Consider the following 26,548-nt stretch of genomic DNA (forward strand, 5'->3'; position numbering starts at 1 on the left):
GTGGCTTAAGCATGCTTTACCAGATGAATAATTCTGGATGTACTTTGTGTCAGCTGTGTTTTGTGTTGACCCGCTGCTGACCCGCTGCTCAATTTGGTGCAAAGCAGCGTGGGATTTCCTGCCTCCTGGTTTATGTGCCTGGATAAATCAGCGTGTTTAGTGGCTGCAGTGGAACTAATTTCAGGATGCTGCAGCATAAATGAATAAAGGAGCGGAGATGACGTGAAACTACGGATCAACAAGTAAACAAAATGAAGTTTTAATAAATGAGGGTGGACTTTGGCGCTGGCAGAAGCCTGGAGCCAGTCACATGAGCCCTCATTTATCTTTCCTGTGATGGTGGAGACGCAGCAGAGATGTGAATAGATAGTATCTTAAGTCCTGTTGCTGTGCTGCGGACTCCAGTAATCCTCTGAGGTCTGCCGCGCGCAGCGTGGCGCGATACGGAGGTTGATTTGAGAGCGTTTTTGAACATCGAGTCCCTGTGCTAGTTGTTCTAGTGGGCAAATGTCTTTGTTTGTGGATTAAATCTGCTGGAAAAAACACCAAAAAGCTGCTTAAAATTTAATCCATGTGTGTCTGAGGATGCACTGTCCATCACCATGTCCATCAAATATTCATATTTCTCATGAGGCATTATGTTGTAATGTGTTTCGGAGATGAGAGATCACTGTCCCTGGTGGCGTTTCAGACCAGCAGGAGATCACAGGACGCTGAGATGATCCAGAAGACCAGACGCCGTATCCAGCTGAGTTCTCTTCTGTTCCCCCAGTTATCCGGTATCTCCCAGTTCACCATCGCGGAGCGATTATATAAGAAGTCACCTCTTTATAGTCTTAGCAGCTTCCCCCGAAGAGAGGCTAATGATGTGAGTCAAATGCACCGATCCAAATAACTCACTGTAATGAGAGAGAAAATAATAACACTTGTCCTCTGAACTCCTCAACGGCTTTACAATCCGTCGTCGTTATCTCCTGGATACTGATAATACAGCCTACAGTTATAGCAGCTTTATTACACACACACAGAAACTGGTAACCGTGTGGATGTGATTCATATGGCATATGATATTTTTCCACCATTTTGAATTGTTTCAGAAACCAAACAAATGATGTGTCTTGGATTTTTTGATGATACGTGATGGATGCGAACAGACGTGCCGGCAAAGCAAGGACGTCTCTCAGCACTAGCATGACATCTTCAGATCAGACTTTCTGAAGCACACTTCAAAGATGGTTTTTTATCTGAATTCGCCACACTTTGCTGCTACAACGTTTCTAGCCTGTGTCAAATCAAGATTTTTCTTTCCCATGATTCCCTGGAAGGCGTCGACTCTTCTTCATGTAACAAACATTTTTTTTTAAATGTAATCAGAATTGTTCCTTCTGTAAATGTTGTCCAATAAACATGGACGTCTTGGAAGACAGCATTGAGAAATCAACCTGAACATAATTATATTCACCCATCAGCCATAACATTATGACCACCTGCCTAATATTGTGTTGGTCCCCCTTTTGCTGACCCGTCCTGCACTGTGTATTCTGACCCCTTTCTATCAGAACCAGCATTAACTTCTTCAGCAATTTGAGCTTGTCTGTTGGATCGGATCACATGGACCAGCCTTCACTCCCCACGTGCATCAATGAGCCTTGACCACCTTCATCAGTTCACCACTGTTCCTTCCTTGGACCACTTTTGATAGATACTGACCACTGCAGACCGGGAACACCCCACAAGAGCTGCAGTTTTGGAGATGCTCTGATCCAGTGGTCTAGCCATCACAATTTGGCCCTTCGTCAAACTCGCTCAAATCCTTACGCTTGTCCATTTTACCTGCTTCTAACACATCAAGTTTGAGGACAAAATGTTCACTTGCTGCCTAATATATCCCACCCACTAACAGGTGCCATGATGAGATCATCAGTCTTATGTATTTCACCTGGCACTGCTTAAAATGTTATACCTGATCGGTGTATATGATATATTTTTTTATGTTGTGAAACAGGAAGCGAGGAAATATCAGGGCAACAGTGTTGTCGATTAAAGAGCTCTTAATTGTTTCTAGCAGCTGTATATGTGGGTTTTTTTGGGGCCATGGATCGAAGGGACCGATTGTGTAGGAATGTTTGAACTGACCAGTGATCTCTGGCTTTCATCCCCGATCTCATTCCCTCTCCCACAGAAAGGGTGATGACTCCCATCCAACCATGTCACTTAATCCTTACGGCCTATTATCTGGTCTGAAAGGAAGATGTCGGCTCTCTCCTGGCTCTGTGGCACCTTGGCGGGAGTTGTTAGAAATCCCCGGAGAAGTACTTCTAATTAGCTACACATGGGAAACACTTTGTTAGGGACCATATTGGCTGCCTACACTTTAGCCAAACGTGTGGACGTCGTGCCAGAACCACGAAGAAGAAAGCGTTTTAAACGCGTTTCCAAAACCGAGCTCTTCAAACAGATGAGCAAATAACTGGGGGTCGCTCCGAGAGCCCTGGCCTTCCCTTTCCCAGTGAGAAACACCACAGCGGCGTCCTCTGAGTCGTTTAGCGTCTTTGGTCTTCAGGGAAAGTGCTCGCTGATGCAAATCAGTTCCTCACTAATGGGCTTTTTCGCAGTTTCTTGCAGGCAGTGAGGTGCGTTATTATTATTATTAGTGCTTCTGGCACATAGAGGACGTTAACAGCAGCCGGGTTTTTGCTGTCTTCTTATTGAAAGATGAGAACAATTCAAATGTTTCCTAAACTGGAAGCTCGATATGGTGCAAAAGTTCTTTCATTTAAAAGCAGAGAAGCGTAAGAGAAACGGCGCCAGGCAGCTCATTTCAATAGGCGGACATCTCTTCAAAGGACACGGCGGTTTGTGTTCTCGTTAAGCGTCCGAGGCAGCGAGCCAGAACACGGCTTCATTGTGCATGTGGTTTAGGAGGAAAAAAAAAATGACGCCGGACACTTTGGCTGCTAAAACGGACGATTGTTCCAGTGGAAGCTGTTCGGCTGCAGCTCAATGACGAGAGGAACCATGCTGTCATTTGTCATTTCTGTTGAGTGCAGAATATTGGTGTTGGATTTGACCTACAGCCAGGCTCCGAGACGGAGAAGTGAAATAGTTCTGCAGAGGCCGAATCAATCACCCGAGCCAAGTCCAGTCGAGCATGCGCTTACAGACCGGGGACCTGGTGTTTTATACTTTAAGAAAGATTATTTTCTCTCACACAAATCCACTACTGGAAAGTTGTCCTTCTCGGGGGGGCGGAGCCTCTCTCAGGATGACACCGCCCCCACCCACAGTGCTCATTGGTTTTTATTGAGGATGAACAGTGGTACCCCGTGGCCTTCACACTCACCAGCTGAACACACACACGGGAGATTTTACAGTGACGTGTTCGACAAAGCTCTTAACTGCCATCATGACCGCACCAGCTGAGAGAAAATCCTTCTAGAAGAGTTTGAGAGAAATCACAACAGTAGAATCTCTCAATTTGAGAGATTTGTCGACTTTCTCCGCCTGGAGGTTGTCCCAGTCTCTGTGTGGGGTGTGGAGTGTTACAGCTTCCTGGTTCAGGTCCTTTTAGGAAGAAATGTTTTCAGTGAAGCTGATGAGTAAGATGACTGAAAGACATGGTGTGTGACTGAAACTTATCTCAACACAGACTTTTCCGGAATAGTGCTTGCGATTCATTTCTACCATCATCTACCTGTACGATTTATTTCTGAGCGTGTGTCCAGTTCATTTCCTCATGCATTCATGTACATTCTGTACAACAGCAGATGGCAGCACACCCTGACCATTACCACAGCAGTTACACCGAGATCCTGGGGGTCAGAGAGCTTCCTCCTGACTCTGACACTGATCACGTCTGAAAGTCGCAGCACATCTTATTTAATCTAATGACCAATCTGCACAGTGGCCCCAGATTAAAAACAGTCAGGATTCTTCATTCAGGAAGAGGATGTGGAGACGACCAGAGCAGATGCTTCTCAGTGTGCAGCAGTGTCTCAGTCTTGTCTGAAAACTCCCCTCTGCTGTCTCTCTCTCTATCTCTCCCTCTCTCTCTCTCTCTCTCTCTCTCTCTCTCTCTCTCTCTGTCTCTCTTTCTCGCTCTCGCTCTATTCCCCTTTCTCTCTCTCTCTCTCTCTCTCTCTCTCTCTCTCTCTGTCCCTTAAAACCGCGAAACCCCACGCTGCTTCTGATCTGGACGCTTCATCACTTTATCATTGTGGTCTGTTTTATTAGAGTCATGTTCATCCTCTCTGCTTATTTGCTAATGACACCTGAAGACTGTTAGACTCCTTGGTAATAGGTTTGAATTCAGAAAAATCACTTCTTCATGGGTTGTGAAGGAGTAGCAGAGTGACAGGATATCGCTGTCAGAGCTAGACGTCAGTCACTTCTTACTCCAGACGCTAGCTAGAGGTTAACATTTCCATTTCAGAAATGTGCAGCAGGAACTCCGTCCAGTTCTTTAACGTTAATATCTTAACATTGATACGAATTCTTAAATGATGTTGCTTCCTCATGGTCTTAATGGTCTAACTTAGTTGAAGAAAGTCTTTTTCCTCCAGTAGGTGGCTCTCTACCCCCTCCCGGGATACAAAATCATGAGCGATGACTTCTTAACCCACTCACACTGAAGAAACTGCTCTGATTAACTTCAGCACAGCAGTCTGTAGATGGAACAGCAGCTCCGTCATGTGTTCATCCGTTTCCCGAGAACCAATTCGAGTCGTACTGGTTCTTTTGATCCGTTTCTATGCTGCACACCCTGTAGCCGATCAAACAGACTTCTGTGCAGTTAAATGAAGGTTTAGTTTAAATCTGTGCATTGTCTGTGGAATATCTTTTCAGCGACATTTCTTGGCCTCCTGTTGTGTCACTGTCTGTCGTACACCTCCATTTTGTATGTGTAGAGATGCACTTTGCATGGGTAGCGTACACTCTGACCTCAGCAGACACATGAAAAATTGAGAGGGCGATACAGAAGAGTAAAAATATTCTGCAAGACCATCCATCTTTTCTCTCGAGCGAGTCCACAGAGAGACAGAGCGCCGCCGATCCGCTAGCATGCTAATGTCTGCGATTTCTCCGCCTCTCCGTTCCAGCATGCCGTAACAGAGACATGTGGATGCTACACTTGCTCACAGCAGTGTGTGTGTGTGTGTGTGTGTGTGTGTGTGTTCAGATGGAAATTGGGAGGAGGAGAGGAAAAGCTCTCGCTCATTCAACCTCATGGTCCCAGTGGGACGTCTGTCCTACTGCGCTTCTAGTAACAGGAAGGCGGAGGGAAAGAGAGAGACAGAGAGAAGGATGAGTGAAAAATGAAGAGGAGTCTGTGGAAAGATAGAGAAGGAAAATGAGGGAAAGGGGGAAGTGATGTTAGCGCTGTTGGTTTTATTGGGTTGTGTATGAACAGGGGGCGGGGTCTGTTTTGATTGACAGTTTGCATGCAGAAGGAGTCAGAAATATCACTGATCCCTATAGTTATGTCCAAAACTGAAGCCGTGGCTCGCTTAGGTGGGTGGGGCTTACTCTCTTCCCTGTCAATCATAGTGATATATGAGGCAGAGGGCAGATAGATCTTTCTAACGGTGTGTTACAGATATATACCTGTGTGTTGGAAAGTTAGACGTTATTGTTATGAGCATTTCCTCTAAAGTGGTCATTTCATGGCTTCTTCCAGACTTGTGCGTGTCACCAGGGCTGCTCTTTCAGCAAGCGTCGATTCGCACCATCCTTCAGGATGACCGACACACACACTTACAGTTATTGGCCACTGTCTCAAAGTGCTAAATGAGACGCTCCTGCTGGGCTTCGATTAAAAGCTTTTCTTGATTCACGGATTAAAAATACTTCTGCACAGTTCATCATTCCTTCTGCTGCCACTGTGGAGCAACAGAGGCAAAAAAAAAAATCCACATCTGGAATAAACCCTGGATCTTTTACTGAGATGATACAGTGAGACAGAGATACACAAAAGCAGAGCAGATGCCTGGTTTGATATTTTGCTCCACTGGAATGTGGGAGAAGATGAAAATAATAAAAAGTGGTGATTAGTTTTAAACTGAGTGAAGGTGATTGTTTTTTATCCTGCCCAGGACATGGGTCACACTCTGCACCATGCTTCACTGTGGTTATGGTGTTCTTAAGCCAAGGTGGAAATGACCAGGTTTGGTCTAACCAGTGTGAAGAAGCTTTTCCAGCAAACTCCAGTCAGGATTTCACACCAGTCTGAGGAATGTGGTGAGAACATCTCTGGACCTCTCTCCAGCTCCGTCAGACTTCCCCTTGATCGTGTTCCTGACTAATACCCTCCTGTTTACACGTCAGATCTCAGCGGCCAGAAATGAAAGTAGAGTTTTCTTGAACTAAAAAGACTAAGTAAAGCTCAGCACTCGTCTGTATGTATGTGGGCTTGACGTTCCTTCACAGCGATTATGCAACACGTCACACGATATATCCAAACACGAGCTGCTTACAGAAAAGCCGTCATCAGCAGCCTGCCTTCCCCCTTCCTCAGATGCGTTCCAGGATGAAAAGATGTGACACCGAGCATCATGAAAAGGCTGAGTGTTTTGATTATTCGAGACATCGACTCCATTCGTGCTGTCTGTCTCAGAAACATGGGCTGTGGGAGGAAGAGAAGGGAAGGATTGTGTGTCTGCGATGGGAAAACTATCACGCCGCTTGGCTTCAGGAGCTTGATGTGTATCTGAAACGGAGAATTACGCTCTTCAAATGACTTCATAAAATCCTGCCCTTGAGTAACGAATTCCTCCGTGGAATACCTTTCTGAAAGATACCCTTATCCTTAGGGGGTCCTTAAGAGGATTTAGTCGGCACGCCTCGCTCCCGTATCGACACCAGACCCAGACTGATAGCTTTTATTTCATTAGTCCACAAAATGGCTCTGAGTTGGAAGAAAAAAAAAGAAGTCAAAGAGTATCTTGTGAACAGCACTGAAGTGGTGAGAGGTGACAGTAAGTCACGCTCGGTCTTAAACCACATCAGTGTTTCATATTAAGCCTGTAGAGTTCTTCCTGTACTGTTGACCCACTTCCTTTACCGCACTTCTCCTCCATCGGTATAATGTATAGAAACAGAATCTCATTCTACCAGTTCAACAGCGAGGTCTGGGCTGAATGTTGATTAAATTAAGTTGTTTATTTGTCACGTATACATTACTGCACAGTGAAGTTCTTCACATATTCCATCTTTGGAGGTTGGGGTCAGAGCGCAGGGTCAGCCGTGATGCAGCACCCCTGGAGTAGGGGGAGTTGGGGACCTTGCTCAAGGGCCCAACAGTGGCAGCTTGGCGATGCTGGGGCTTTAACCTCGATCATCCGGTCAACAATCCAGAGCCTTAACCATTTGAGCTACCAATGACCCAGAGCCTTAACCATTTGAGCTACCAATAACCCAGAGACTTAATGACCCAGAGCCTTAACCATTTGAGCTACCAATGACCCAGAGCCTTAAACATTTGAGCTACCAATGACCCAGAGCCTTAAACATTTCAGCTACCAATGACCCAGAGCCTTAAACATTTCAGCTACCAATGACCCAGAGCCTTAACCATTTCAGCTACCAATGACCCAGAGCCTTAACCATTTGAGCTACCAATGACCCAGAGCCTTAACCATTTGAGCTACCAATGACCCAGAGCCTTAACCATTTGAGCTACCAACGACCCAGAGCCTTAACCATTTGAGCTACCAATGACCCAGAGCCTTAAGCACTTGAGCTACCAATGACCCAGAGCCTTAACCATTTGAGCTACCAACGACCCAGAGCCTTAACCATTTGAGCTACCAATGACCCAGAGCCTTAATGACCCAGAGCCCTAACCACTTGAGCTACCACTGCCCTGCGTGTCTTTGAGAGATGTGTGTTTATCTCCATGCATCACACCGAGCGAGAATGATTGCTTCGGGGACGACGAGGTGGAACGATGTTTGAAATGTTCCCTTTTCTTTAATTACCTCTGCGTGTCTCAGCGTCGTTCTGTGCTTTGAGGAAGTAGCAGTCGCTGGTGTGAGTTCTTGTTAAGTAGTGTTTCCTAAATAAATAAATAAATCAATCAGAAGAGTAAGACAAAAACACAGACTTTTCCGTTGAAGCTGATGATTATCTTTTATCTCTCACTTCATTCCTTGACCTTTTGGATCTTGTACAAACCGAGCCCCAGTGGAATTCCAGGCATAAAGATGTAAACCTCGAGAGGCGGCCGCATTAATGCAGCAGCGTGATGGAATCGCGGTAATGCCTCACGGCGTGTTTTTTCCCGCCGCGTGCCCTTTTCGCTTCAGACTCCTGACTGATCAGTGCCGAGCCTCGTGCATCTGATATGAAACGAAGCCTGTGGATCTGTAGCTAATTAAAAAGTACTGGACAAGTGAAGCGACCCTCATTAGCACATGGCAGGAAGACACAGAAGTAGTAGAAGAAGGGAAAAAGGAAGTGTGGGGTTTCTGAAGGAGGAGTTTCAGTGATCTCGGCACTGTAACATGCAGTGTGATGTGCTAGAAGTTTCTCGGTGGCTGATTCAGCTGTGGACATGTTTGCTCCTGTTACTGAACCTGTTAAACATTTACTGTGCAGTAAGATGTGTAGAGTGTGTGTGTGTGTGTGTGTGCTGTCAGTAAAAGGTGACCAGTGCATGACTGTGGAGCTCTGAAGAGCTGCTGCCTGCTTTCATTAGACCTCAATAGCCTAGAGACTGAAACAGAAACTCCTGAACACTACCTCTCTCTCTCTCTCTCTCTCTCCCTCCCTCTCTGTCTCTCTCTCTCTCCCTCTCTTTCTCTCTCTCTCTCTCTCTCTCTCTCTCTGTCTGTCTGTGTGTCTGTCTCTTTCTCTCTGTTTATCTGTCTCTGTTTGTCTGTCTGTTTTTCTGTCTCTGTTCAGTTTGTTTCTCTCACTGTCTCTCTCTCTAGGCTTTTGCCTCATTTGCTTCCTCCACCTCTCCTCTCCTTCTTTCCCTTCCTTTTTCTCCTCCCCTCTGTCGTCTCCTGTGACACACCTCCATCCCCTCTTCCCTCATACTCACCCATGAGTTCAGTCTCAGTCAGGAGTTCAGCAGAGCCGCTGTACCACTGCACAAGCCGCTGGTTGACACAAACATCTCCGGAGATGAAAAAACACCAACAAATCCTTTTGGAATTCACCCCCACCCCCCACCCCCATCCCCGCATTGTGTGTCTGAGTATCCTGTTCAGGCTGAGCGAGATCTCCGAGTGTTTGTATTTGAATATTTTGGCATGACAGGTTTAAAAGATTTAACATCTCGAATCCATTAGAATGCATTAAAGCATCAGCTTCAATTAGCTCGTGTCAGAGGAGCAGCTCTGACGCATCCATTTGCATGATTTTAATCATGGAACTCCAGCTCCTCCGAATCCTGCCACACCGCCGGCCTTCACACTGACCTACACACATGGAGTGCGTGTGTACTCGGGGCTTGTACAGGTGGGAGGGGAACGTTTTTTTATCTGTTAAAACATCTCGCTCTATTAGACGCTAATCACGCTGGCGTTCAGGATGAATTCATATCTCTGACACTGCATCTGATTAAAAACTGCACTGATCAATGAGGCTTTAGAGGAACGGTCATGTGCTCTGTCCAGTTCATCATACACAAGAAAATAAACCATCATGTGCTCGGTCACAGGCTTAACCATAATTATCATGTGATGTCATTTATACTACATTTAATTTCAGCACATTTCTCTTTCTCTATCTCTGTCTCTCTCTATATTTCTCTCTCTCTTGCCCGTCTCTCTCTCTCTATTTCTCTCTGTTTCTCTTTCTGTCTCCCCCCCATATATATATTTCTCTCTCTCTCTCTCTCTCTCTCTCTCTCTTGTCTGTCTCTTTCTCTTTCTTTCTCTCTCTCTCTCTCTCTCTCTCTCTAATTTCTAATAAATTATGTAGAGTGATCAGTTCACCTAGTGTTAATGTAAACTAGGTGCATTGTAGTGTGTGTGTGTGTGTGTGCACTCAGGGTTTGATTATATTCAGGGATTTTAGAAACACAAACTCTGATCACGTTGTATGCAACATGTCTGTCTGTCTCTCTCTATCTCTGTTTTGTGGATCATCTTGCTCTGTATTCTGTTTGAAACACAGCAGTTTTATTTTCATCATGCTCTTGTGTTAAAACAGTGCATCTTATGGTGACGTGAGTGTGAGGTGTGTGTGTGTGAGAGATGTGTGTGCGAATGTGAGATGAGTGTGAGTGTAAGATGAGTGTGTGTGTGAGAGTGAATAGATGATGGATGATATATGGAGTCATATCATGAATAGCTTTTTAATGTGTATAGAGAATGAACTGTAATGAAAACAGCTGGTGTAAATGCAGAGTGCTTGTTAAAGCTCTGTAATGATGTTTCTCTGTGTGTGTGTGTGTGTGTGTACTCTGTGAGGGTCAGTTGTGTAGTGGTTGTGTATATATCAGTTTCTGTGGCCTTCTCCCTCCTGAGACATCAGAGTGGCAGCACAAAGGCAGCTTCTGTCCTTGAGAGAGACTTCAGCTAGAGAAAAAACACTGTGTGTGGAGAGAGAGACAGAGACAGAGAGAGAGGGAGTAGAGAGAGACAGAGACAGAGAGAAATAGAGGGAGTAGAGAGAGAGAGAGAGAGAGAGAATATCTATGTATCCTACACTCAGGGAGGCAGGTTTTGGGCAAACATTGTGTCTGTGTGTGTGTCTGTTTACTAACTCACACACACTCCTTCTCACATTTGTTCAGATGATTTTCTATGCACTGTTTGTCTTCATTACGGGGAAATGCAGTACCACAATACATTACTGCTTATTACAGAGCTCTGCTGCTGCTGCTGCTTCAACCGCTCACTAATTACACTACAACTACACTTCTGTCTGCATCTGCTACTACTCCATCCAGCACCCAGCGGGATATCTGCAGCTGTTACTACTGTCTTAATATGTCTGGATCTACTACTCCTGCCTTAATCCAACAGCTGGAGCTCTGTCTGGATCTGATATTACTGCCTTAATCCAGCAACTGCATCTCCATCTTGATCTACTACTACTCCCTTAATTCAGCCTCTACAGCTCTATCTGGATCTGCTACTACTGCCTTAATCCAGCAGCTGGAGCTATATCTGGATCTGATATTACTGCCTTAATCCAGCAACTGCATCTCTATCTGGATCTACTACTACTGCCTTAATTCAACATCTATGGCTCTATCTGGATCTGCTACTACTGCCTTAATTCAACATCTATGGCTCTATCTGGATCTGCTACTACTGCCTTAATCCAGTAACTGCATCTTTATCTGGATCTGCTACTACTGCCTTAATCCAGCAACTGCATCTTTATCTGGACCTGCTAATACTCCCTCAATGCATCAACTGTAGCTCTATCTGGATCTGCTACTACTGCCTCAATTCAGCGACTACAGCTCTATCTGGATCTGCTACTACTGCCTTAATCCAACAAGTGCATCTTTATCTGGATCTGCTACTACTGCCTTAATCCACCAACTGTAGCGCTCTCTGGATCTGCTACTACTGCCTTAATCCAGCAGCTGTAGCTCTATCTGGATCTGCTACTACTGCCTTAATCCAGGAGCTGCATCAGTGTCTGTTGTTCTTCACTCGTAGGCATTCTTCAGCCTCCCTTCCCTGTAGCCTTGTTACGTTTCCTGACTCTGTTTCTGGACGTGATGAGGGATGTTTTAAAGGGCTTCCAATTAGCCATGTGAAGGGGCTGATTTCCCACCCAGACCTCAGCTAGCCCTTCCCTGGGGAGATTTTTGCTTTGAGGTCATTTGATCGGGAGGAAAGTGGTGATTAGCGAATATGGAATATATAATAATTTATTCCCAACAGCTTTGGACAACCAGACTCCTGTGCTGCCATCTTTCTCTCTCTCTCTCTTTCTTTTCTCGCTCTACTCCCCAGTGGGGACAGGCAGACGAGGAAAAGCTCTTTCGTGGAAGGGACACTCTTTTTCCACTGAAAGAGAATTTTCCAGCTTTATTCCTGCATATGCCGATGAAGCGTATCATTTCTTATTTGGATTTAATTTGATTTGCATTCTATCGGTGGTCCCGCTGTCCCCCGGGTGGCTACAGCCGATGATCCGTCACAAACCCGCCGTGTGAGTGCATCTGAGCGCGAGAGGGGGATTAATCCAGTTACTGAAGTTAATTATAGCAGGATTGGGACTGTACACGCTGCCCTTGTGTACACACACACACACACGGGCCTCACTTCCAGTTAGAGCTCATGTGAAACGTACAGGATGAATCAGAAATCCTTGGACACGCGATACCCGCATTAGGGCCGTCCATATCTCCTCTGTATTCATCATCCTAGTGGACACGCTGTAATTAGAGCCCTTTTGGTCCAGGCCCTTCCTTTCCCAGCAAACTTCCTTTCCGAATGACCTCATCTTCAAAGCTGCTTCATTAGATTTGTACACATCCTGTTCTTTAATCTAAACACACGCAGCACAGCATTCGAGGACGAGTCACATCTGCATGTTAGAATGACACCCAGGAAATTGCCAGCGCAGTTAGTGGGTGTGTTTGCCTCAGGGATGTCACGCGAAAAGTAAAATAAAAGGTTATGTAAATGAGGCGCCGGTGCGATAATTGTTCTCCATGGCCGTGCCGAGTGTGGATCTCTAAGAAGAGCCGAACGCTGTCATTTAGCAAACAATTTCATTATACCGAGAAATTTTCTACTCTCCCAGTATTAAGGCTTGACAAATTTATGTTTCTCATCAGGAATCATTTGAATACATCAGGAACACTAGGTTTATTGCAATCTCGTGTTCTCTTGCAGTGAATTGTCTCTTCAGTCAAAGGCAATTCTTGTTCAGCGAGGATTTCAAAGAAAGATCGGGAAAAATGCTTCTCGCATAAATATTCCATCCCAAGGGGGTCAGGGCGCTCCAGATGAAAGATGTTATCTTAACGAGGATATAATGGACTTCTAATCGGCCTTCACCTGTGAAATATTAAAACCCAGCTCCCGCTTTCTGAAGACGAAGCGAGAAGACATAATAGTCATGAAGGAGCAGGGATGGACATCCCAGTGAACGCTGCTGGAGCAATCCCAGGGAAGTGAAAGCTACATCACAGCAGTACTACCTTAGACAAGGCTGTCCATCAGTGTGAGGCTAACGGTCACCCTGAAGAAGTTATAGAGTACAGGGACTGAGAGAGGAACGACTTCAAGAACTTTGTGGGACGGAGGTTATGTTATGGTGTGGTGAGGTCGGGGCAGCCCTAACGCAGTCTTCATCTCAGATAACGCCGTCCCTGGGGAGGTGGTGGTGGTGTCCTGCTCAGGGGGACACAACCTGGACATGGAGAATATAAGAGGTTATCTTATTCTGCTAAAACTAAACTAAAGGTTTATCAGGATAACAATCCCAAACACAAGTCCTGATCCGAATTCTGGGGATAATCTGTGGAAATTTCAGTTCTCAAATACCACGAAGAACCTGGAGTGAATCTGCTGCTAGAACCCCTATCCCACTTGAAGCTATTGCAGTACAAATCTCAAGGGGTTGAATATTTTTCAGTTCAGATGATCACAGTGTATTAAAGGGGGTTGAATACTTTCACATTTTCACTCTGGATGCCTCTCGTAAACCTCTGTCGACTTTTCGAGATCATCACATAACTGGGTTTTTACCTGGAGAATAAAATAAGAATGAAGTGAGACGTCTTCCTCCATCCTCAGCATCAGTGGTGGTGTTAAAGGTACACAGCCGTGCTCTGAGAGTGAAGCGTACGCCTGGGTGTGCGAGCGCTCCACACATCTGATGGATAATTGATAGCATTTCCGCAGGAAAGGAGTTAAAAATGCAGTGGGTTTGTGGGGAAAGCGTTTTTATACACGATATAGTGTTAGAGATTCGGATTAAAAGCTGATCAATGACTCAGACAGAAATACACAAACGACTGGGCTGATAGAAGGAGAGAAAATCTGATCTGGTCTGAAGCCTGCTGGTGGTAGCATCTTGATGAATGATGCCAAATCCTGAGATACACTGATCAGCCATAACATTATGACCACCTGCCAAATATTGTGTTGCTCCTCCCTTTTTCTGCCTTGTTGCTTGTAGATGCTTTTCGTTTTTTATTTTATCTCCGAAAGTTCTTCTTTGTTGCACAGTCCAGAGCGAGGCCACCGCCTGAACTGCGTTTCAACTCTGACTGAATTTTTTATGCGTCCTAGAAACAATCACTCCATTCCATCATGAACGAAACACAAATCACATCAAACGGCTCCTTTGTGGTGCGTGAATTATTCACAGCGAACACCCCGGATCAAGCGAACCTCTCCTAATGCCACGTGAAGGCTGCAGTGCACTCGTCCCAGCCACGTCTCAGAGGCCGTTCATGTTAGACTTAGCCACCTGGCTCATCCGTCGTCTCAAATCCTCGCCCTTTTATCCTTTATCTCGGCATGAATATTTGAAAAAGGCATGTCCTGATAGACGGCTCGGCCTCGCATTTGTAGCACTCACTGGTCATCAGCAGGCAAATGGATGATCCTGCATCCAGATTTAATAAATGAATGATTGATTTATTTGTGCCTCCTCACTCGGAGTCTCACAGAGTCTGGGATTACAGAACGGCTCTTAACGCAGCACAGCCTCTCCACTTCTAACCCTCTTAGCTCATTTGCTGTCACAGGCTTGAGTCTCTGGAGTGGGAAATGTGAAATGCCTCAGCAGTTTAGTTTCAGCGCTTTATTTCTCTACACCATGTGTACGACGACGGCCTCACCACGAGGTCCTGACCATGTCCAAGATTCCTGTCTGGCCTTTCTAAAGCCTGACCCTCATCAGGTCTGCAGTGGTGTGTGTTATTGGGAGAGTCAGCAGGTGAAGCACAGGCTTCATTTGGATTAAGTTTTCAGCTCTCTAACCTGCAGCCCAGATTCGCCGTTTCCACGTCAACAGCAGGAGACACGAGCTAGCCGCAGGAGCGAAAATCCAGCAGCGACTATTAGCACGAGATCGGCGCTAGGTTTGTTAACTGTGGAAATGGACTTGAGGATTTCGTCATAGCGAGTGAAATAAAGCAGCGCTTCACTCCGCCGGCTTTTTGCTTCCCTTTTAAAAGGGAATTAAAGAATAATCCTCGCACTCGCCACATTTTCTTCAGGACTTAATAGGAAATAAACGGCACCGGACGTGCCACTTTGTACTTTAATTCCAAAGCTTACTCTCACTAGCTCCTGGAAAGTTCGAGAGAGACCTAATACCTCATGAGTTAAAGAAGAAAAAAAAATGGATGAAGTTAAATGTGGGCAATCAAACAAGCAGCATTAAACTTGTGTGTAAAATAAAACAACATCCAAATGAAGCGAGATTAAACTGTAGAAGATTTAAAGACTGAGGGGAAATGAAAGCATTTAAATAATGAACAAGTCAGAGACAGAGACAGAGTGAGAGAGAGTGCATGAGACACAGAGATACACAGAAAGAGAGAGAATAGACAGAGACAGACAGACAGAAAAAGAGGGGTACAGTCAGAGAGATGGAGAGGGAGATGGACAGAAAGAGAGACAGGGAAAGACTGGGTGATAGAGAGAGAGATAAAGACAGACAGAGAGGCAGCAAAAGACAGACTGGGAGATAGAGACGGGGGGGCAGACAGAGATGGGGGGGGCAGACGGACAGGGAGATAGAGATAGAGAGACAGACAGACGGAGAGAGAGAGAGAGAGAGAGAGAGAGAGAGAGGAGGGGAGACGGAGAGAGAGACAGACAGACAGACAGAGAGAGAGCGACAGGAAGATAGAGCCAGACTGACAGAGAGACAGATGGAGAGAGAGACAGTTCCACTCCTCTGGATAAGGAGGTGTACAGGGTCATCCATCAGCTGGTTAGTCTGGCTGCTCCTGCTGTCCATCACACTGTCCTGCTGTGGAACCAGAGAAACACTTAAAGATGTCCAGCTTCTCCTCAAGCCCTGAGCTACTGTTATTACAGCACTGAGGAATAAATGCTGTGATGTTCCTGTGTGTGTGTGTGTGTGTGTGTGTGTGTGTGTGTGTGTGTGTGTGTGTGTGTGTATCTGTGTGTGTGTGTGTATCTGTGTGTGTGTGTGTATCTGTGTGTGTGTGTATCTGTGTGTGTGTGTATCTGTGTGTGTGTGTATCTGTGTGTGTGTGTGTGTGTGTGTATCTGTGTGTGTGTGTGTGTGTGTGTGAGAGAGTGTGTGTGTGTGTGTGTGTTCCTTCTGCTCATCTGGCTTTTTTTCGTCAAACACTTCAGCGGAGAGAAGTAATGAGTTCCATCACTATTGCCTAGCAATGCTGTGATTGACAGACCCTAAACCCCTCCCACTCAGTTCAACAGCAATGTGTGGGTCAGTCATCACAGATAAATTCATTTCTATATCGTCAGTCCACTTGTTGAAGTGCAGCTACTACTACTATATACACACACACACACACGCACACTTTGTGTTAGAACACGCTCTGCTCAAAGCGCTGTGTACACACAGGCATATGTTGAAGCTCGGCACATCTGTTACTCTCTCCTTCCCTTCTCTCTCTTTCTCTTTTCTCATTTATCTCTCTGTGTGTGTGTGTGTGTGTGTGTGTTGGCCAAGTGCAGACGAGGTGTAAGAGAGCTGAGAAAGCACGCACATGTCTCTGCTGCTGATATTGTGTTTGGCAATTTGACACAAGGAGCAGCCCATCCCCCCCCACACATGTGTGTGTGTGTGTGTGTGTGTGAAAGAGAGAGATGGAGAAAGTGAGACAGAGAGAGGGAGAGAGAGAGAGAGAGAGACAGGAACAAATGATTTTTCACCCAAAGCCTCATTAACTGTAGAGAGTGAGGTTACAGAGAGTGTGTCTGTTTATCTGTGTACAGAAGTGTGTGTGTGTGTGTGTGAGAGAGAGAGAGAGAGAGAGAGAGAGAGAGAGCATGGCGACCTCACCACTGATGGATTTTTGCAGCGCAGGCAGGATTTACAGCCTAATTACATCTGCATGCTTGTGTGTGTGTGTGTGTGTGTTGTCTGCAGTACTGTAGATAATTCAGAGGCACTACTGCAAACACATGCAGTGTATTCAACCACAGGGGGCAACTGATCTCCAGCCTTCCTCATCTCTCTCTCTCTCTCTCTCTCTCTCCCTCCATCTCTCTGTCTCACTTTCTCCATCTCTCTCTCTCTCTCTCTCTCTCTCTCTCTCTCTCACTTTCTCCATCTCTCTCTCTCTCCATCTCTCTCTCTCTCTCTCTCTCTCTCTCTCTCTCCATCTCTCTGTCTCACTTTCTCCATCTCTCTCTCTCTCTCTCTCTCTCTCTCTCTCTCTCTCTCTGGTTATGTGGGTTAATATGATGCAATACAGTGCCACAGATGAGAGGTGTAGCTACTGAAGTGTAGTAAGAAGGCTGACGATCTCGCTAACAAAGTGCAGCCAAATCCTGTACATGTTTCATAGGCTATAAACACCAGGACCTCAGCCACCTATCATCCGTCACTTAGCCATGGTTTCTTCATCATCATCATCAGCTCTGAGTCCAGTCTGTGGTGCTGTTTCAGACGCTATGGTCATTTCACTTTTCTGTGCTTTAATAAATTCGTGAAGCTGTTTTTGTTTTTGAAGCTAAAGGCGTGTTTGTGATGGCGCTAAGCTAAAGGCGTGTTTGTGATGGCGCTAAGCTAAAGGCGTGTTCGTGATGGCGCTAAGCTAAAGGCGTGTTCGTGATGGCGCTAAGCTAAAGGCGTGTTCGTGATGGCGCTAAGCTAAAGGCGTGTTCGTGATGGCGCTGAGCTAAAGGCGTGTTCGTGATGGCGCTGAGCTAAAGGCGTGTTTGTGATGGCGCTGAGCTAAAGGCGTGTTTGTGATGGCGCTAAGCTAAAGGCGTGTTTGTGATGGCGCTAAGCTAAAGGCGTGTTTGTGATGGCGCTAAGCTAAAGGCGTGTTTGTGATGGCGCTAAGCTAAAGGTGTGTTTGTGATGGCCATCTCTTTCTCTCTCTCTCTCTCTCTCTCTCTCTCCCCCTCTCTCTCTCTGTCTTTCTCACGTTCTGTCTGTCTGTCTGTCTGTCTGTCTCTTGCTCTCTCTCACTCTCCATCATGCTCAGAAGATTCAGTTAAGCAGCCTTGTTTTTGTGTGTGTGAGAGAGAGAGACTAAGAGAGAGACAGAGAGAGAGAGAGACGTAGCGCTTCCGTCACACCTTGGCACACACACACAGATGCAACGTCTCATTACAAGTAAACAATATCACATTAACACCCGGAGCTCATCATTAATACCTCCAGCACCACACACACACACACACACACACAGTGAGAGAACCCTTTCCTCAGACTGGTGTATAATTGTGTGTTGTAATTGTGTGTAAGTGATCACCCTCTGACTGAGCAGACAGATGAGTGCAGTGAGGCAGCTGAATGAGGATACTGCAGTGAGCTCCGTGTGTGTGTGTGTATGTGTGTGTGAAAGAGAGAGAATACACCAAGATGACAAATAACACCCCTGCGCTAAGCATTCTGCTGCGCTGATCTATAGATATGATGCTAAAATACTTAGCATCTTGTGGTTTAGTTTTTAGAGAAATGAAGAGCTCAGTGATCACATTAGTGAACTGCTGGCTGTGTGTGTGTGATATTAGAGTGTTGTGTTTGTGAGAGACGAGACACCAGACGTAACACTTTCACCATATTAGTGACTTTCACTATCGTCCCTTTAACACCACGTGGATTGTGTGTGTGTGTGTGTGTGATAGTGAAAATCACTAATCTGGTGAATGTGTTATGTCTGGTGTCTCGTCTCACAAACACAACAGCACCAGATATTTAATAAATGAATCCCTTTCAACCTTAGTGTTTAATCTCTCACACACACACACACACACTCTTAATTGTGTTATGGAGGTCTTAATGCGTGTCAGTGTTGGAGTTTAAAGCCCACTTGTGTCTCTTTACTGCTGCGCCGGAGTTTCCTGCTGTTGCACCTTTTCAGTCTTTGTGTCTGTGTCTGTGTCTGGCTCCCCCCACCCCCATCCGTCTGTCTGCGTCTCTCCCTCTCACCTGGGGAACAGGCACACCTTCACACTTCTCTTTGTGTTTGTCGTGCTGTGAGCGTTTTTAGCATGAGCTCCTTTTTTTTAACCGCATTGTCTGAACTTCTGTGATCATCAAGACTGTCCGGTTTCCTCGTCTCTTTATTCACCCGAGCGCTGCATCGTCTCGTGTAACCGTCCTTGTGCCTCGGGGGGGCATCACGTCTCCTCGGGATTGTTGTTGAGATTCAGTGGTGATGAGTTTTTACACTAAAGGGTTAAGCTCAGGATGACTATATGGACTGTAAAGCATACACATGTTTGTATGGGTTTAAACCTCTTTTTTATTTCATTGTGTAATATTTTTGGATAAAAGGAATAAATAACTCAGAGGCTAATTACTGTAATCTATTAACCTTGTGTGCGCTGCTACAAAAACAAACCGGTGAATTAATATGATGATGATGATGATGATAATAATAAGGGGGTACTTATTATTCACAATTTGCCCAACATTCAGCCTCTGGCCATGAGATATTTATTTATTTATTTTATTTATTTTATTTTATTTTATTTGCATAACGGCTTTGTGAACACGAGACTCGGTTTGTAAATTAAGCTTGTTCCATATTTCCACATGATCACACTGTTCAGTTCACACCAATATTCCAGCCCGCTGTTGCTGATGTCGATGCCTTATAAGGGAAATGGGGGCGGGGCTGACCAGCAAAGGGCGTGGCTACGTTTCCAGAAGAAGCGAATAAGCTGTACTGGAGAAGTCGTCATCTGCTGAAGATTATGATTCATGAATTCTGCAGTTTTACATGTAGGAATGCCGTTAAATTGGGAATGGCAGATTTTGACATGCGAGTGTGACGTGTCACACAAATCAGCCAATCAGCTTACAGTATGCAAATGAGGTCATGTAGCAGTTCCAGCTCGTGTAATTAGTGTTTATTTCCTGAAATTATGTCTGGTTTTTACGTGTGTGTGTGTGTCTTACCTTCACCCTGTTCTTCGTATTAAGCGTTAATGAGCTCATCTTTAAGACTTATCTATAAAACACTGTTTAAAGTCCCGAGATAACGACACAATTAAGCATTTAAATATAAATATTCAGAGCTCGTCCTCATGCTGGTGGTGAGTCCAGTTTCTGTCTCTGTCTCTCTCTCTCTCTCTCTCTCTCTCTCTCTCTCTCTCTCTCTCTCTCTCTGTGTCTGTCTCTCTCTCTCTCTGTGTCTATCTCTCTCTCTGTGTCTATCTCTCTCTCTCTCTCTTCCTCAGATGTGCATTAGACAGTAGGTGCATTTACATGGACACTTTTTAATCAGATCGGACTGCATTCAATCAGATTGACGAATCCGATCGCAGCGTTTACATGAACCTGGTATATAGTAATCAGATTGTTATGCGCGTTTACATGACACGTGATTAGAATCGGATTAGATCTTTTGACATGCGCACAGTCCAGATGTAGTCTCACCCACAGACCAGTTTCGCTTAGCGCCCGCCATTTTACCTACGACAACATCCGTACGTCATTCTTGCGTCATTGCACATGCGCAGAACTTTCCAGGATCATATTCCATCCGATTAAGTGTTTACATGTCCTCTCGATTGGACTAAACATGGTTTAAACCACCCCTTACCATCCGATTTGAAATTTTAATCGGATGTGGCAAATGCCATCCGATTGACGTGTTTACATGACACTTTTTTAATCTGATTGTGCTTCTAGTCCTGTTACGATCGGATTACAAGTGTCCATGTAAACGCACCTAGTGAAATAACAGCTGAGTGGTGAACTTTGTTCTGAAAACACAAGTGTGTGTGTTACAAAAGGAGATTCCTGCAGCAGAGAACTGACGAGCTGACAGCACCCACAACAGGCCCAGAGGTGTCCTCAGTAACTGCAGTGCATGCTGGGAAGATCTTGAACCTCCCCCTGTCCTGTGCACTTTGCTATTTTAATGACATTTCCAGATGTGTGTGTGTGTGAGGAAAGGATGAACTCAGTTATGTTAGAAATGTGATTATTTTTGAATCCGTGTGGTACCTGTGGTTCAAGAATAACATGAGAGCTGCTGCACATCAGACGGATAAATGGATGGTTGGAGAGAGAAAGAGAGAGAGAGAGAGAGATGAGGACATGTATTAATATGTTAAGGTTGTAACACTGAAGCAGAGCTAGTGTGTGTGTATATATATATTGTGTACGAGACCTTGGTCACTCCATTAACACCGTCCTTGCATCATTCCATCACCACCATGCCCTGCTCAGGGTTTTTCTTCTGGGCCGTGATCCTCCATCTTCTGCTCTTTAAAGCACTTGAATTGCCACGCTCAGCAGCCTCCTGCTTAAACAGGGAGGATTTCATTTATTTATTTATTTATTTCTTCAGGAAGGACAAATCTCTGCAGCTGTGGAGCTAATGCGCAGCTCTATTATCAACTGTTTGCACAAAGCTTTCCCTGTGTAAAAAAATAAAAAGCTGGAAAACCTGAAGGCCACCAAAGAGAAATGGTGTGTTGCAGCAGCAGGTGAAATCCTTCAGCCTGCACATTGATGTTAGTGGAAAGAGATGCTCTTTTTCCTCCAAGTGAAACCAGTAAGACTGGCTCTGATCCCTGTAGATAGATGATCTGTCCGAATAGATATTTAATTCTGTCTAATTATAGAGGAGAAAGTCAGAAAAGAGCGTATGGTCCTACTGACCATCAGATGCTTCCTTCACTATGGTGTGCATAAGTATTCACCCCTGGACCTATTCGGGGTCATGTTGATCAACAGCAGAAGTATTAAGGCTGTGAGTGTGTCAGTATTCATCCAGCGTTACTATGTTCCAGTAAAACGAGCCATCAGAAGTGGTGTAATCAGTAGAATGGAGTAGAATTGACGTGTCGCATGCTCCCAGTACAAATTCCTCTTGGTTCTGAAAGAGGAACATCACAGGATCATCAAGGAGATATCAAAGTTCTAATAAGACACCAGTTCAACTGTGACCTCCACCAGAATGAGTGAGCAGGTCAACAGGGGGATTAGTCAGTGAAGGATCGGTGAGGCCTGAGAGATGCCACCAGCTCCGTTCTACTCTGAGGTCTGGGTTTTAATGCTGTGGAGAAGGCCTAGTGGGGTGAACACTTACACAAGGCGCTGGATTCCTCAAGATTTCAAGTGTGAAACATTCAGGATTCCTTCGCCAAGCTGTGGTTTACAGGTTCCTACCAACTCAAACAGAGAGAGTTTTATTATTCCTCTCACACACAGACCTGGCCTCTGTTAGACAGGAAAAGCAGCTGAAAGACTTAATAAGAAGAGTCTGGTGGTGGTTTTGTGTCAAAAAAAAAACCCTGTATTAACTCCCACTCTTTCTCTCTCTCTCTCTCCTGCTTCATGATTGGTATCAGTGTGTTAATTGTGTAGTTACATAACCCGATCGATATTTTCCGGACTTTTTAACACGTCTTCATACGCCACGCTTTAACGTCAGCCGAGCCAGCCGGTGCAGAAACTGGGAAACCTTTAACACCCCCCAAATTACTCCGGATTGCTCCACTATTGCACCAGGGTGTGAAATCCATCAGCTCTCTGCGCTCCGTGCTGCACAGATTGTGGAACGAGGGAGTCGATGCTGACTGTTAGCTTTCAGCGCTCCCTCTGGAGCCCACTGTGGCTTCAAAGAAAGCAGAAATCTCCCGTTGCTGAAGAGCTTTAATGTCTGTTTTCAGCGCTCTGTCGCACCGTAGACCTTCATTATTGGAAGGAAGAGGTGAGAATTAAAGGAGGATTGTGGTGTTGTGTGGTGAGGTGTCTCCCTCAGGATACTTTTGTTATATATTTTTTTTATACATTTGGCTCGTGCTTTAATGCAGATCTGATTTTTAATTGCAGCTCATTATTGTGTCAAACAACACTGCACTGCTGAGGGCACAACTGGTGCATGCCTTGTACTTCCTGGCTGAGAATAAAAAAAAAAAAAAGTCTCCATTTATAAAATATATACACTGACCAGGCATAACATTATGACTACCTGCCTAATATTGTGTTGGTCCCTTTCGCTGCCAAAACAGCCCTGACCCATCATGCACTGTGTATTCTATCAGAACCAGGATGGGATATGCGAAGAAAGAATTTCACTGTGCTGTAATGTATATGTGACAAATAAAGGCTGTTTCATTTCATTTTCATTTCATTTCATTAACTTCTTCAGCAATCTGAGCAACAGTAGCTCGTCTGTTGGATCGGATCACACGGGCCAGCCTTCTATCCAATTTGTTTTTCAGTCAGTGAAAGCTGTTTGGAAAGACTCCACCCACGATACCAACGTTCCCTTCAACATGCGTTCAAAAGCTAGCTGTTTTTTCAGGTGTTTTTTTGTTGACAGTTCGGTGGAGTAGGTGGTCTGTTCTATTTTTAGCCCAAGCTTGGTGGCACGACTTCCTGTGAGGAGCCATGGAATGCTTGGGTTGGGTCAGTTCTTTGTAAGCAGCCGTACAGTTTACATACGCATCATATTGGTCATATTGCTCATATTTTTGGTTGCTGGAACAGATTATCTGCATTTACATTATTTCTTATTGGAGAATTCGTTCCGCAATACACATTTACACTCTAAGAACTCCTCTCCAGAACCAATTAAATCTGTATGCTGAGGTTCTGCTGTATACACATATATGTATGTTTATATACACCATCAGCCATAACATTATGACTACTGACAGGTGCTGCTGGCACCCTGAGAATTGTTTCACTGACTAATCCCCTCGGTACCTGGTCACTGGTGTTGGCAGACAGAGAGCGTGGATTTCAGTCCCATACTATACCATTCAGTAGAACATCAAAAAAAAGATGTGTGTCTAAATAAGTTTTGGTATAAACAGCAGGAAATGGAATTTATTAGAGACATCTACATACAGTGTTGTCTTTCATATAGAAATATCCTGACTGATTTAGTTAAATGTATAATAAAAGAACAGCTCTGAAATGGAACACTGTAAAACTCTTGTTGCTATTAATCTGGTCTCGTTTCCTGAGGCTCTGCGTGATTTTGTGTTCAGCTACGTAGATATATTTCTCAAGATCTTACAAAAAAGCAAAAATGGAAGAAGAAGAAGGGAACGTTCTCGAGCTCCTGCCATGCTGGCTGTGAAGTACGTAGCGAGAGGAAGCTTTTTAGCTCTGCACTGGCACTGAAGCTTGGCCTCCTGTTGGACCTGGAGTCAGTAATGAGTCATGAGTCAGTCAGCATGTTAAACTTCCCCGGGAGAATAAAGCAGCTCTGCATTAACACGCTCTGCTCTTCGCTAGCTCGGCGCTAAGAATAAACGAGGCTGTGTTCATTCCACAGCTCCTTCTTTTTGTACAGTAGCCCAACTACCTCACATCTCGTGACTCGTAGTGACCCGTAGGTCTGGGTCACGTTGTTCTCGACAAGTGTTTCTACCTGAGCATACATTTGGAAAGGAGTGTGAGGGTGTGAGATTTATCAGCAGTCCTCCATGCGCTCACTGCAGCCTCCATGGACGTTTAGCTGCTAAAGGAACACCGACTAAATTAAATCCTGTGACGTGGAGACATTAATCCTGTTTCAACTCTTGCCACACACACACACACTGAAGCTTGTGGCTAACATAAACTAGGCTGCTGTGCACCAGAGTGTATGTAGCGTTTAGTCAGAGCTTGTATGGTTGTTCTGTATTGTACTGACTGAAGCATGGTGGTGGAAGCATCATGTTTAGAGTTATCCTTGCCATCCTGGTTGTTTACCAGAATAACACTCTGTCCAGTCACTGACTTTTGGTGACCATCTCCTAAACAGTGTGTGCTAGACTATATTTAAATAATAGATTTAATGTTGCTGTACAGGAACCCTGAGTGATGCTTCCAGAGCTGGGTCTTCAACATATCTGGTTAGCTATGTCCTCTATGTTCCTCCAGAAACCAGTTTGATGAAGGACACCTGTCTGAAATGTCCTGCTTCTCTGGAAACTTTCTCTACATTGTTTGACAGATTGTCCATATATTATTGAGCTTGATTATAAAAGCTAGGAATATTATTGGCACGTTTCAAGCTTTCGAGTTCACAGGGATAGTAAGGATTAAATCCTGTGTGTGTGTGTGTGTGTGTGTGTGTGAAGCATGTTGGATTAATTGAGGTGAATTAGACAACTCTGCGACATTGTTCTCATTAGCACAGGAAAGACAAAATCTGATGTTTCCCTTGAGATGCTCGATGTGACCTGACTGACCTTCCCTTGTTTGTCTTTGTGTGTGTGTGTGTGTTTCTAGGTGTGTCGTGTTCGATCAGAGGCTCTGTGCTGATGGCTCTAATGAGGATCTGAGTGTTTTGTATGGGCGTTTCTCTTCAGACCGAGGTGAGTGGGATTTATCTGTTCTGCTCGAAGGCTCTTTTGTTTCCGTTTGTCCTCGATATTCAAGTCAATACTTTCATTAGTTAAGGTTAGGTTCCTCAGGTGAGTCTCTGGAGGTCTGAGGGATTTCATTAAAATCAGGGTAGTGGTGCAGAGCGTGCCACTAAAAGATATTACACTCTGACGTGAAATGCAGGTGTTTTATATGTAGAGAATAAAACAGGAAGAAGTTATGCTTTTCCAGTAACAGCATGACCTCTAGTGCTTTATTCCTCCTTTTCTACAGCAGGAGCTGGTACTGTAGAATAACAGGAGTGTGTTAGAACAAACGCAGAACTTATTCTCACAGGAAATAAATCGGTACCTTCTGGCCAATCAGAATAAAGTCAGAGGACACTGGTCGGAAAATACGCCAATGGAAAAAAGACTTTCAAATCACTTTTCTGCTAGAGTTCACTTCATGCAGCTGAATCGATTCAGAGTCAAATCACTTTTCTGCTAGCGGTCACTTCATGCGGGTGAATCGATTCAGAGTCAAATCACTTTTCTGCTAGAGTTCAGTTCATGCAGGTGAATCGATACAGAGTCAAATCACTTTTCTGCTAGAGTTCACTTCATGCAGGTGAATCGATTCGGAGTCAAATCACTTTTCTGCTAGAGTTCACTTCATGCAGGTGAGTCGATTCGGAGTCAAATCACTTTTCTGCTAGAATTCACTTCATGCAGGTGAGTCGATTCGGAGTCATCACTTTTCTGCTAGAGTTCACTTCATGCAGGTGAGTCGATTCGGAGTCAAATCATTTTTTTGCTAGAGTTCACTTCATGCAGGTGTGTTGTAGCAGAGTTACTGTTTCCACCATGAAGTTGTTCTATTTTTCAATATCAGCACATCCTGGAGTGTTTTATTTCCCTTGTACGCCAGCATGAGCCATTACTATAGTAACGATAACATATTACAGTAAACGCCCAAATTATTCTCAAAGCTGTTGTAGGTTTAATAAAATCCTTCTGACCAATCAGAATGGAGAATTCAGCAGCGCTGTGCCATAACAAAGAGTAAAATGTTTTCTTATTTCAATGACATTCACGTATGTTGTTGTTGCCTGAAAAGGCAATAGCCGTATTCTCTATTCCATATTCCATTCCGAAGCCTCTTCGGTGCA

At 44.8% G+C, this 26,548-nt stretch overlaps 1 protein-coding gene across 6 annotated transcripts in view; it reads left to right on the forward strand.

Annotated features, from left to right (window-relative positions):
* The window catches only part of arvcfb (ARVCF delta catenin family member b), a 145,555-nt gene that overhangs the window by 7,995 nt on the left and 111,012 nt on the right, over positions 1-26,548 (forward strand). For all 6 annotated transcript variants that reach the window (XM_058375052.1, XM_058375047.1, XM_058375050.1 and 3 more), the window contains exon 2: positions 25,303-25,388. In XM_058375052.1, the coding sequence (XP_058231035.1) occupies positions 25,365-25,388 (24 nt within the window). In that variant the 5' untranslated portion in view covers positions 25,303-25,364. The remainder of the gene's footprint in view (positions 1-25,302; positions 25,389-26,548) is intronic.

This window comes from Hemibagrus wyckioides, linkage group LG22, assembly GCF_019097595.1.
Source record: "Hemibagrus wyckioides isolate EC202008001 linkage group LG22, SWU_Hwy_1.0, whole genome shotgun sequence".
Classification (NCBI taxonomy): Eukaryota; Metazoa; Chordata; class Actinopteri; order Siluriformes; family Bagridae; genus Hemibagrus; species Hemibagrus wyckioides.